This window comes from Lynx rufus, unplaced genomic scaffold (assembly GCF_022079265.1).
Source record: "Lynx rufus isolate CCGP_SWC_20201006 ecotype Redwood Valley unplaced genomic scaffold, mLynRuf1.p SCAF_2, whole genome shotgun sequence".
NCBI lineage: Eukaryota > Metazoa > Chordata > Mammalia > Carnivora > Felidae > Lynx > Lynx rufus.
This window is the reverse complement of record NW_025814834.1, coordinates 130503433-130516492: the sequence shown is the minus strand read 5'-3', so window position 1 is coordinate 130516492 and position 13060 is coordinate 130503433. Positions and strand designations below refer to the sequence as shown.

The 13060-nt window shown below is 39.0% G+C and overlaps 1 protein-coding gene across 1 annotated transcript in view; it reads right to left on the bottom strand.

Moving 5' to 3' along the window:
- Window positions 1–13060, bottom strand: part of VAV3 (vav guanine nucleotide exchange factor 3) — a 358745-nt gene that overhangs the window by 179928 nt on the left and 165757 nt on the right. Inside the window, exons 4-7 of the mRNA XM_047085931.1 lie at window positions 11251–11316; window positions 4548–4656; window positions 2472–2564; window positions 216–284 (exon numbers count right to left, since the gene is read on the bottom strand). Coding sequence (XP_046941887.1) covers window positions 216–284; window positions 2472–2564; window positions 4548–4656; window positions 11251–11316 — 337 coding nt within the window. The remainder of the gene's footprint in view (window positions 1–215; window positions 285–2471; window positions 2565–4547; window positions 4657–11250; window positions 11317–13060) is intronic.

Genomic DNA, 13060 nt, shown 5'->3' with positions numbered 1-13060 from the left:
ATCCGATGCAGGGCTCGAACCCACGAACCATGACATCATGACCTGAGCCAAAATCCAGAGTTGGACAATCAACCAACTGAGCCACCCAGGTGCCCCAACATAGTTAAAATTCTTAAAGAATACAGGAGAATATTAAAATAGGAATCTAGAACCCATAAGATGATTGAGATTTTATAGTAATATACCACAATTTTAGCTAGTCTATTTTTACTTACAGGAATGTTGATGAATACTGAATCAAATTCTGCTGCTGTCAGAAATCTTTTTAGTGGTGCCATGAAATACTACAAGGATAGGACAGAGAAATAACAATTAAGCACAATTTATCCTAATCTATATAATAGTTTTTCATTAACAAATGATCAATATTTATTCAAAGTCTATTGTTTTTCTGTATAATGAATACCAAGAAAAAAGCAGCAACTATTTTCTCTATCTTAAAGATTTTATACTTAAACAGACATATAAAGACATAAACATAAGTTAATTCATTTAAAGTATAAAATAAAAGGTTTAGACAATGAATACTCCTGAAAGTAATAATAAAAAAAAAGAACACTTTTGGCTGAATTGGCAAAAAAAAAAAAAAAAAAAAAGGCAATATTTTGGAGATACAGGACTGATACAAAATACTCTCAAATGCCTTGATCTTCCCCTTCATTCCTTGAGAATGTTAGTTCCTGGCCTACCATATCTCTTTCCATTATGACTCCCATGTCTGTTCTTGGCAATCTCAGTATCTGTGCAGATCATCCTTCCAATAGCCTGGCCTTTTAGATCCTTGACTGCCGGTAATCTTGTGCTCTATCCTAGCTTGGCTCTCTACTCTGGAGGTCATATTCCAAGACCTTCTCATTACCAACAACTACATAGGCTCTATAGCATTAATTTTAAGTAATCAACTCTCTGATCACTACCTCCTACCTTTATAGCTCATTCCTTTAAAGAATTCTTTAACCCCACCGGGTCTGCCAATCCACTGATCATTCTATATCTCTCATGTCCTCACTTCCTCCCCACCAAGTTTACACTCCATAAACCATCATGAGAATCACTTCCCTTACCCTTTCTTCTTCCAGCATGCTTTTCTGGAAGAACAAAAACCCTTGTTAAATCTAGCTTGCCATATATGTTGTGCCTATACCTAAGAAGTTAAATATGAACTAGATCAATAGTCTAATTTTCAATTGAGCCTGTGATAATGCATAATCCTACATTTCCCTAGTCCATTTATTCCCCCTCTCTACTAAACAACTCTGCAAAACCTTCAACTCTTTTCCTAAACATCCAGAACTATCTCCTTATTCTCATTTTCTTAACCTCTAAATGTAGAACTTGCCAGAGGTGGCCTCAAATCTCTCCTTCATCAACATTCATTCCCTAGGTGAATTCATCCAGTACCACTGACCTCATAAGCCATTGTGTAATGACAATGGCCCCATCTATTTGTCAACCTCTCCCCTTAATGCCAGCCTCATGTATCTAACTCCCTCCTCAACACAGCCCCTTGGAAGCTAATAGATATTGCAAATGTAGAATGTCCCAACAGACTCGTGATTCCCAGACCTGTCCTCCTCAGCTCAGTAACCATCTTTACTACTCACACAACAACTATTCATGCTATAAGCCTAGCGTTCTTGATTGCTCCCTTTCCCATATATCCTTCACCTAATTTATCATCTAATCTGCTCAGCTCTACTTTCAAAATGTATTCAGAATCTGACCATTCCCTACCAGCTCTACAAATACTGCCACGTTCTGTCAATCTGATTATTGCAATATCCTTCTAACTTTTCTCCCAAAAAGTCAGAATACGCTGTGAAGAAACTTACATTAGATCATGTCACTTCTACTCACACACTCCAGCTTTGAGCGAGGTGTTCTCTGTGCCCCCCAACACGATGCGGTAGCTCACCAGCTCTTTGCTCTCCCTGCTTCTCTTCACTCATGCTGCTTCAGACACCTGGACTACTGCTACTCCTTGAAACACACTGAACACTGTCTCATCTGAGGGCCTTTCTCCCAGGAACCGTCATCTCTGGGATGTTGGCATGGCTTGCTCCCTCAATTTCCTCAGCTGTCTGCTAAAATGTGATCTTACTAAAGAGGCCTTCCATTACTGCTTTACATAAAATAATACCAGCCCACCCACATCACTCTCTGTCCTCTATTCCTTGACTGGTTTTTCTTCAGAGAATTTATCACCGCCTGGCCCACTTACTTGCTTAAATTATAAACCCTCCTACGAGACAGAAAGTGTCATGAGAACAAGAGTTTTGTTGTGTCTATTGCTATATACTCAGTGCCTAGCACAGTGCCATTCAGATACTAAAAAATCAGTAACTAGTTGTGGAATAAGTAAGTCTGCTTGTTTTACTGAAAATTAGAAAGCATACAGAAGACACACTGAGTCTCATATATTAACTATAAAATGCACTATTTGGCATCAAAAATAATACCTGATAACTTACTTTTTCTATTGACTCCAACGTTTCTGTGTATTTTTCTTCTGTCTGCTTAATTTCTGCTAGGCAGCAACTTCGTATGTCATTTTCTGGACATTTCTGCAATTAGAGTTATCAAAAAAATTATTTAATCAAACACATGTATTAATTAATCTCTCTGGTAGTACATAGAAAGAACTCAAAACTACTGATTTTCTTAAGCTTTCCATTTTAATAAAACACAACCGAAAGATCCATTTATGGCATTTAAGAAGTATCTGTTCTTAAAATTTTGAACAATGTAAATGAAAAAGGTTTAAATAATTAAAAATAAACTTCTGAGGATACACCCTCTTTATACTGAAAAAAATCTCTTTCATTATAAATGTTATTCATTCTGGAAACATCACCCATGGTGTCATATAGTGTTCTTAACATACAGCGTACTTTACAAGTGCTGTAGAAATACTTGCAAAATATCAAAAGGACATTTGATAAATAAAAATCTTAAAATACTTTTTGTAAAGAATTAACATTCTCGTGTTTGGCTCTTCCACTAGGGGTTAAGACTGGAGGTAGCAGAGCATAATATTAAGATGGAAGGTGTGGGCCTCAGGTAGAACTGGGCTCAAGTACCAGTTTTTCTGTAATTCGCTGGTTCTTGTGAATAAGTTACCTATTTTCTCCATGTCTCAGTCTTCTCCTCCACAAAACAGTGAGAACTACAGTTCCAACCCCAAGGAGCTGTAAATGAGCTATCCTGGTAGAGCACCTATAGCACCCTGAGAAGTACACAAGAAGGGCCCCATGCATTTAAATTATCACTGCTGTGAACCCTGCCCCATAAAAACAACCCAGCCCACTGTCAGCTGAATGAAGACTGTCCTTGGGAGACACACTCAAGACTTTGCTGGTACCCCGAGCAGATGATAATTATATTAGGAGATACAGATGATACCCTGTCACCTAAAAATAGTCAAAATACTGCCACAGGCAGCCTGTCAGCTCACACAGTGGGTTAAAGCTCATTCACTACCAAATACAGGCCAGGTAACTTGTTTCCATCCCACAGAAGCTACTCTCCCTATCTGGGGCACTGGACAACCCACCAGCCTTTTATTAAAGCCAAGACTACAAAGAGAGCTGAGGAAATTCATCACAGCACTAAAAAATCCCATACTACCACCTAGCTGATGAGGAAAAAAAGATTAATAATGGGGTGCCTTGGTGGCTCAGTCAGTTAAGCGTCCGACTTCGGCTCAGGTCATGATCTCGTGGTTCGTGGGTTTGAGCCCCACATCAGGCTCTGTGCTAACAGCTCAGAGCCTGGAACCTGCTTTGGACTCTGTGTCTCCCTCTCTCTCTGCTCCTCCCCTGTTCATGCTCTGTCTCTCTCTCTCTCAAAAATAAATAAACATTAAAAAATTTTTTTAAAGATTAATAAAAGCCTACATGACTGACCATTTTTTTTGTTTCAAATTATAGGTGAGAAAATAATTCAGAGTAATTCTTTCTGAATGTTTTAGATATTTTTGTGGTAGACTAACCTCTGTGCGTGCATACTGACTATGACAATATCTGAAACTAAATTTATAAAACAGTAAAAATACTAGGAAACCTATAATGAAACAAAAGTAAAAAATACCTCTTATCAACCCCCGAACAAATATGAAGAAATATTCTTTAACATATATTTTATGCTACATCAAATTTAAAGAAGATTAAACTGCTTTGTAAGAGAAGATTTCCTTTCATGATAAGAAGAATACTTTCACAATTCCCTGAAATTATGTTCTACTGCCACTCTGGCACTATTTAGCTGGGTGGCATTTCTCTCTCAGACTTTCCTTCCTGACAAGTAGAATTCAAGGACTAGACCAGAGATTCCCTCTGGTTGTTGTGAACTATAAAATGCTGGGTGTATGTGTCTCCAAATGCAGTAAATCATGATTATGTAGTTAAAAGCTAGCAAAGGTAAAAAGAAAACAAAAGCCTGTTCTAGCAGAAGTTACACAAATATTTATATTAATTAGTCTTACAAGGAATCACTTTCCTAATAAAATACTCAAAGTAACTTTAACAATAAGGCAAGTGAGATCCTACGGCTTGATGTGCTTCCTCTGCCTTCATTAAGTCCTCATAGACTTCTCCACCTTCGTCTTCCCCATAAACACAGTCGTAGAGACCTTCTTCATCTTCCACATGGGTTTCACTACAACAAAGGGTAGGATACTCAGGTCATTTTCTCTTATGCAGTAAATGCAACAGCTACATAGAGCCTAGTAGAAAACCCAGAGAGGAAATAAAACATAATTCATGGGAAGAGTCAAAAGGCTTTACATTACGGCTCTTTCCCTCCTAATGAGAACAATGCCAAACAACAGAATCCACCCAGGATGGCAGTGACAGCTAACATTCACTGGGTATTTCCCATGTACAAGCACATAAATGATCACTCTGCACACACGACTTCATGTAGCTGGCCCAAGCCCAGTATTCACCACCTGTGCTATCAGGCATTACTATTTGATCCCTTATAGAGATAAGGAAGCTGAGAGAACTGAGGGTTATTTAACTTGCCCGTGGAAACACAGCTTGTCCATGGCAGATCCAGATTTAAAACTTAGTCTTACATTCTAAATGTTTTCATTACTCTATCATATGGCCCACATTTTTCCTATTTCAAGGCCTGAGGTTGATCATATATATTAAGGGGTACAACATGGGGAATACAGGGGGTGCTGGGGACAATCTCATAGTTTATAAATAGTCTTTTAAAAGCATCAGTTTCAGAATGCCTAGGTGGTTCAGTCGGTTAAGCAACTAACTCTTGATTTCGGCTCAGGTCACGATCTGACGGTTCTTGAGATCAAGCCCCGTGTTGGGCTCTGCACTGTCAGCGCAGAGCCTGCTTGGGATTCTCTCTCTCTACCCCTCTCCCACTTGTTCTCTTCCCCCTTCCAAAATAAGTAAACTTAAAAAAAAAATAAGAAGAAAAGCATCAGTTTCTGCAGGGTTATTATTGCCAGTATCTAATGCAGTGGTTTTCCAACCACGCTCCATCCGGTCTAATCAGAGAGTATGTACAGGTCCCTGAGTCATCCAGATCCTACCATTATCTGTTTTATTTGCCTGTTTTCTATGTAAAAAAAAAAAATGGTTCCAAGGCCACAAGGCATTTGAAATCAGCTGATCTCCTGATAGTTGAAAAACATCCCAATTTTTAAAGCTTCCATGACACTTACACAGTAACTGACTGATGTATCTTTCCTAAATCCTTCATATGATATTGTAAACCCATTCACTCAAAGTAGAAATAGCTGGTTTCACCTATCACATGTTTTATTACTACTTCAGTTTTTCCTTTCAGTTCAAGACTTCTATATATAGCTTCTATTCACTAATAATCCCAAAGAATTGAGATTAATACATTTAGACATGTTAGAAAGAAGCATTAACCTTTCTCTGAAAAAAAAAAATCAACTCCTTCAATACTGCCAGCCCTTAGCACCTATCTTGGGCCTGTGCAGATAGAACAGTATAAAATTTATATGTACAAAAATAAGAACACTGTAACTGTAAATGTCACTCTACGACTTGGGAGCATTTTTCAAAATAGGTTCAATCACAAGGTTGTGTATGTTGTCATGAAGGATTATTTGGAAGCATTTGATAGGAATGAACTGTTTCAAACATTCAGAAGAAAGAAAGGCGCCTTAAGGGAGACTTATCTGGTAGTAACAAATATGTCAGAGAAGTCTGCTCTCAGAAAAATTTGTTCTAGAGTTAGCGGTCTACCCAACCATTCACTCCACAGACATTTTCTAAGAACCTACTGAGGTCCAGACTCTTCAGCGCTAAGAATGCATAGATCAAGAAGATCTGAGGACTCTCCCATAGTCTAGTGTAGGTAACAGCATGTGAACACATAATTCTTGAAGTACAACAGAGCAGATGAATGCAGAATGTAGGAGTAAGGGAAAGACTAACTCTGACTAAAGAAGTTCGGGAAGGCTTCACAACAGATATTACATCTGAACTGGATCTTGAATGTATTTATTTATTTAATAGGTATTTGCTAAATAAATACTACCATGTTCCAGGAGATATGGTTGTACACTAGGCAGACACAGTTTCTGCCCTCAGAGGTGACACATACTCAGTGAGGAGAAGGACATTCCAGAAAAGGACACCAACATGTGCAAAGGCAAAAGCTATGAAGAGCCTGGCAACATCATGAGTGGCATCTCATTCCGGTAAGTGAATGTGACCCCCAAAGGGACGACTAAAACCAACCTGAGAAAGGCAGTACACCCTGTAACCTCAACCTTACCTGGGCATTTGGGATACAAGAGGAGGTACAAGAGGAAGCTCTATACAGCAATAGAGTGGAGGGAGCAAGAAGACAATAAGCCCCGAAATGAAACCCTGTGGGTAAGAGATAGCGAGAGCCATAACTAGAGTGAGTAAAGGCATATGCGGAGAGAGAGAAAGAGACTGCATCAGGTGCAGTCAACCAGACTTGGCGATCAGTCAGAATTAGAGAGAGGGGGGAAAGGAGTGGAGGATGCCACTTAGCTTCCTACTTTGTAAAATTGGGCAGATGGCAAGTCACAGATAACAGGTGAGAGTTCAACCAGTCTGAACACTTTCTATAATGCAAAGGATAGGAAGGTTTGAGGAATCTATGAGGGAGCTAGGAAATGAAGGAAGAGGCTCTGCATCAAAGAGGACCTGTTCAACAAGAAGATAGGCTGTGAAATCCATTTCTCTGTTACTCCTAATCCCAGCTCTGCTGCCTTTGACCACCTCCCCCCCCCAAAAAAAAACACCTCATCTTGTTTAAGTGTTGCTTTTGACTTTTTCCAGTGAGGGTAGAGGCACATACTGTATGAATACACACAGATTTTTCTTTAATAATTGTAGGAGATAGGACACCTAAAGCACAAGCAACAAGATCTAAAAATAAACAAGCGGGACTGCATCAAACTAGAAAGCTTCTGCACAGCAAAAGAAACCATCAACAAAGTGAAAAAACAACCTATGGAGTAGGACAAAAATATTTACAAACCATCTATCTGATAAGCAACCCATACAACTCAAGAACAACAACAAAATAACCCAATTAAAAGATAGGCAAAGGATAGGACTAGACATTTCTCCAAAGAAGATATATGAAGGGCCAACAGATACATGAAAAGATGCTCAACATCACTAGACATTAAGAAAATGCAACTTAAAACCACAACATGATACCACCTCATGCCTGTTAGAATGGCCATCACCAAAAGACGAGAGATAAATGCTGGCATGGATATGCAGAAAAGAAACCCTCATGCCCTGTTGGTGGGACTGTAAATTGGTGCAGTCACTGTGGAAAACGGTATGGAAGTTCTTCAAAAAATTAAAAATAGAAATGCAATATGATCCAGCAATTCCACTTCTCGGATATATCCAAAGGAAACAAAAACACTAGCTCATAATGGTATCTGCACCTTCATGTTTAGCATTATTTAGAATAACTAAGATATGGGAACAACCTAAGTGTCCACTGATTGATGAATGGATTAGGAAGTTGTGGTGTGTGTGTGTGTGTGTGTACATATATATACACACACACATATATATGTATATGTATATACATAAATTTGTATATATATGTATATGTACATATATCATCCACATATATACATATATACACATATATAAGTATATATATAAATCTGTATATATATATGTATATATATATGTATACACACACATATATACATACACACACTGTAATATTCAGCATAAAAAATGAGGAAATTCTACCATTTAAAGTAACATGGATGGACCATGAGGGAATTATGCTGAATGAAATAAGTAAGACAGAGAAAGCCAAACACTGTGTGATCTCACTCCTGTGTGGAATCCAAAACAAAAACAAAAACAAACCAAAAAAAAAAAACAAAACAAAACCTGTCATAGAAAAAGAGAGGAGATCAGACTTGGTGGGGATCAGAAGTGGAAGCAGGGGTGAGGGATAATTGGAGGAAAGTGATTAAAAGGTATAAAGTTCCAGCAATAAGGTAAATAAGTACTAGGGATGGAATGTTCGACATGATGACTACAGCTAACACTGCTGCATGGTATACAGAAAAGTTGTTAGGAGAGTAAACCTTAAGAGTTCTCACCACAAGGACAATTTTTTTTTTTACCTTTTTTCTTTCAATTGTGTCTATGTAAGTTGATAGGTGTTAGCTGACCCTACTGTGGCAATCATTTCATGATATATGTAAATAAAACTATATACTGTACTCCTTAAACTTACACAAGGATGTAGTTCAATTATTTCTCAATAAAACTGGAGAACAATTTTTAAAGAATCGTAGGAGTGACACACACGCATTTGTGTGCATGCAAATGCACCCACACACATTCTCAAGATTGGGCTAGAATGCTTTGGGGTTTTTTTTTTACATTCAATCCCATACTAAGGGAGCTTTTCCTGCTCACAGTCTGGTCAATAATTCCTGACCTGTATAAAATGAAGCTGGGGGGAGTGGGAAAGGACACCTGTGATTCTTCCAGTGGTCAACAATTCAACAATAATCTATCTTACTTCTCCCATGTCCAGGCCATTTATATATGGGCGAGAGTGACACCCTGATCATCAAGGTAGAAAAAGCAAAGACACTGTGCTGCCTAGTCACCTCACACCTCCATTCCAGCCTGTGTCTGTTTCTCTCCATGTGAGAAGAGAATGATTCCCACTGTAGTGGAGAGTAGGATTCCCACTGCAGTGTTTGTTCCAGGGGCTTCCCTTGGGGTGACTCACCCCCAAAAGTCAGAGTTAAGGATATGAGCCATAGAGATCTTAACAAAGCTAAGACTGAAAATCAAGGTGTCATAGCAAACTCAAAAGCAAGCACCTGCAGGAATAACCTTATTTAGACCTTCTACCACCAGATGGAAAGTTGAAGCAGGCTGCATCTCACAGAACATGAGCTGCTATCTCAGAGCAGCTGGATCAGGAGCCCAGGTTTCTCCAAACTTAGCTAGGGATGCACCCTCACAGGGTTTATCCTGACATCCACACAAAAAGATGGGGAAAAGCTAGGAAAATTAGTAGCTGTAAACAACAATTGGCAGGGCTCAAAAAAGAACATCATAATAGCTCTAGAAATAATATAATCTTCCTAACATTTCAGAGGATTTGGTTATAATACCAGTAACCTTACAGTCACTTTATGAAGACTGCAGCCAATTCAATGAGATGATCAGCATCAATCTTGCTCAAGATCCATGAGTTCTTAGAGGTGTTAACAAGAGATAAGAAACTATCCTTAATTCACATTTAAAATATAAGACTTCAAGGCCCATGCAAGTGAAACCTATTCTGGGAAAAGCATCTCAGCAGCCATCCCAGAGTCTCCTGTCAGCACTGTCCTCTGCTCTTCTACAGGAAGTTCCCAGATGGGCAATTCAAGGTGCTTCCTGGGGTCACTGCCATGAGGAAGAGCCTCAGCTCTGGAGTAAGAACTATTCGGGTTCAAATCCAAAGACTAAAATTTACTAGCTATGACCTTCAACAAGTTTCTTAGCTTTCCACAATTCAGTTTTCTCCTTCATAAATTGGGATACTAGGAACAACCTCATCATGTGTGTATACCACAAAATAATGCATGTAACATGGTTATGGGCTCTCAATAAGCTCTTATTTATACAACTAAACAGCTCGGGCCTGAAGCATAATGCTGAAACAGTAGATGCTTAATGCAATTCTGCTTAGTCATTCAGAACACAAATATTTATCGAGGACCTACTATTCACCAGATGCTGTGTAAAGTTCTAGGACGACAGCCAAGAACAAGGTTAAGTCCCTGATCTCACCAAGTTGACCTTTGAACGAGGACGTGGACAACAAATGAAGCAAACAAAGATGGTCTCAGGCAGTAGCGATTGCCTTAAAACCACATAGCTAGGTAAAGGGCCCACAGCAATTTCAGATGCAGTCGTCAGGAAGGCCTCTCTCTGGAGAGACATCCGAGCAAAAATGGGAAAGGTGACGGGTCAGCCATAAGGGCAGAAGGAGCAAGTGCAAAGGTCCTACAGCAAGAACAAGGTTGGAGTGCTAGTTTATTAGGATGGATGAATGGATGAATTTCCACAGAACCTGAATCCCTCCTGGAGCATAATATATTTCTTATTATAATTCTTTGCAAACAAGCCTGGTCTTTGTCATTAGTTCCTTGAGGGGTGGGGATCATGTCTTATATTTATTTGTAATCTGCACAAGTCACTCAATCAGTAGAAGATAATCAGGTGCAAAGGCCTTTGCCTTTCCTGACTATTAAATAATAAAACCCAAAAGGATTCTCTGTGCAGAACAAACACCGTCTAATGAAACTCCCTAAATAACTCCAGCCCACACTAATCTCGCCCTTCCTTGAACAGACAAAGCACGCACTATCTGCCCTACAATTCTAGTAGATCCTATTTCTTTGTCCTTGTTCCTTAATTGTCCACCCCAGTTTTACCCACCACCTCTAGTACGCCTTTGAGAAACTTCCAAATTCGACTTCATTGCAGTCTGTTTTCTTTACTTGTCTTAAGGACTGGCACGGTGTCGGGCATGCCATAGGAACTACAAAGTACGTTCTCTCGTGAAGCTTTCCATCACTAGTTTGAGGTGAATTCTTACACGTCTTAATCATTAAGCCACTTTTCCACTTCTGAAAGCTATTTTAACATCCATCGTTAAAATCCACCAAGAATGCAAAAACTGGCAGTGGTTTAATTTTGCTGAAGATGCCCAACATACTCTATTAAATCAGGAAGGCCTTTGTAAATGTCTTCATCATTAACACTTTCTTCTGTTGGGAAGGGCCTAGGAGAGAGGGAGAAGGGAGAAAAGGGTGAAATTATCAACAGCTAGGCTAGGCATTTACTTCTCACTAAATGCATGAGCTCAGCTGCCACCAAAGTGGTCAGGTCAGTCACCATGTGTAACACAACATCCTGGGGGTCTCCCAAAGTGCCTGTCCTGTGGCTGCCCAGGGAATCCCCCAGGGAGGCTGTGACACCTGCTACCCCAAATTATCTGGAGCAATTACCAGTGGTCATCGCAGTCACGTGAACAGCTGTGGACATGCTAAGGTGCCCATCTGATGTGCCACACACCACTTACCTGCAGGCTCACCACAATGCGGCCACTGCAGCTCCCCAGTTCAGAGAACAGGCAGCCACCCAAGTGCCCCTGTGTTCAGCACCATCTCTTTTCACCTATGGAATCTGATCTGACTGACAGATAGTTTGGTAACAGTCATCTTCACGTGACTCAGCTCACCAAATATAGAGAAAAATTATTAGAAGACCAACATATCATGCCCTCAATATATGATTGATTCTTGCAGACTTCTCTACTTGGACAAGATATTTATGTTGTGTATTTTATTTTCATTTATTGGACAAAGGAGGAAATCCAGACCTTAGGAAGAGTAGGATGTTTTCTTTGTTCCCTATTAAAAGAAAAGTACTTTCATTTATCCCCTAATTCCTAGCCATTGACTTTCTTTTTTTTGCCTACTGTACTATGAACTTTTTTCATAACACCCACATAATGCCCGAGTGCATGTCTAACACAGGCATAATTATACTATCATGCCAAAAGTTTTACTTTCTTTACATGCAGCCAGCATGTCACATTTCACAAAAATAAGAGGATCCAACAAAATAATAAATGAGCACTAAGTGATAACTATATTTAATATACTGAAAAGCAGATTTTCACACTGCCTTATGGATTAATTGAATACTTAAGACATTTAAAGAAGCTACATTTTTCAAGTAAATTAAAATGTGAGAAATGCTAAAATTTCAAAATACTTTTTTTTTAAATAAATTCCGGCACATTTGATTATGCTCTTATATGAAGTTCACTGCAGAAAATTTGAAAATATAGATAAGAATAATTAAGAAGGAAAGAAAAATCTTCTAATATATATGCTTTCAGAATCAAATATGCATAAATATATCAAAATAGAATCAGGCTATTTATTTCAAAATCTGTTTACATATAATGACATAAAATAAATATTAAGATGGAAAGATGAATCATGTAGAGCAAATTGCAAGGTGTTGAACATGTACCCAGCCTAGAGATTACTTCTGTAGGAAGCTGCCAAAGTCACAGCCCATTTCCAAAAAAGGGTACACAGGGTATCCTCCCTGAGGTCATTAGGCTTTGTATCCAGGGAAGGGGCTGCCTAGTTACTGCTGATCAATCCTGTAAAATGTGCTTATATCCTCTTCTTAAAACCTGAATGTGAGTTGGACACAGAAAAATAGGAGCAACAGAGGGAGAGAGACAGCATCACAGAGCCCCATAAAGGCTGGAGACTAAGGAATGGACCTCTGAGAAAACAAGGTAAAAAATGAGATCCATTCCATTTCTATGCGGCCTAGCTGTGTAGCTACTGCAACTTTCTATCATTAATGTTACTAAAACTATGACTTTCTGACTGATATAATTTGAGAATGTAGTAAACAGAAAAAGTCCAACATGATATACACATCTACATTTCCATGCTTATTGACTGCATAATACTCCATTGCACAGAGATGGCACAATT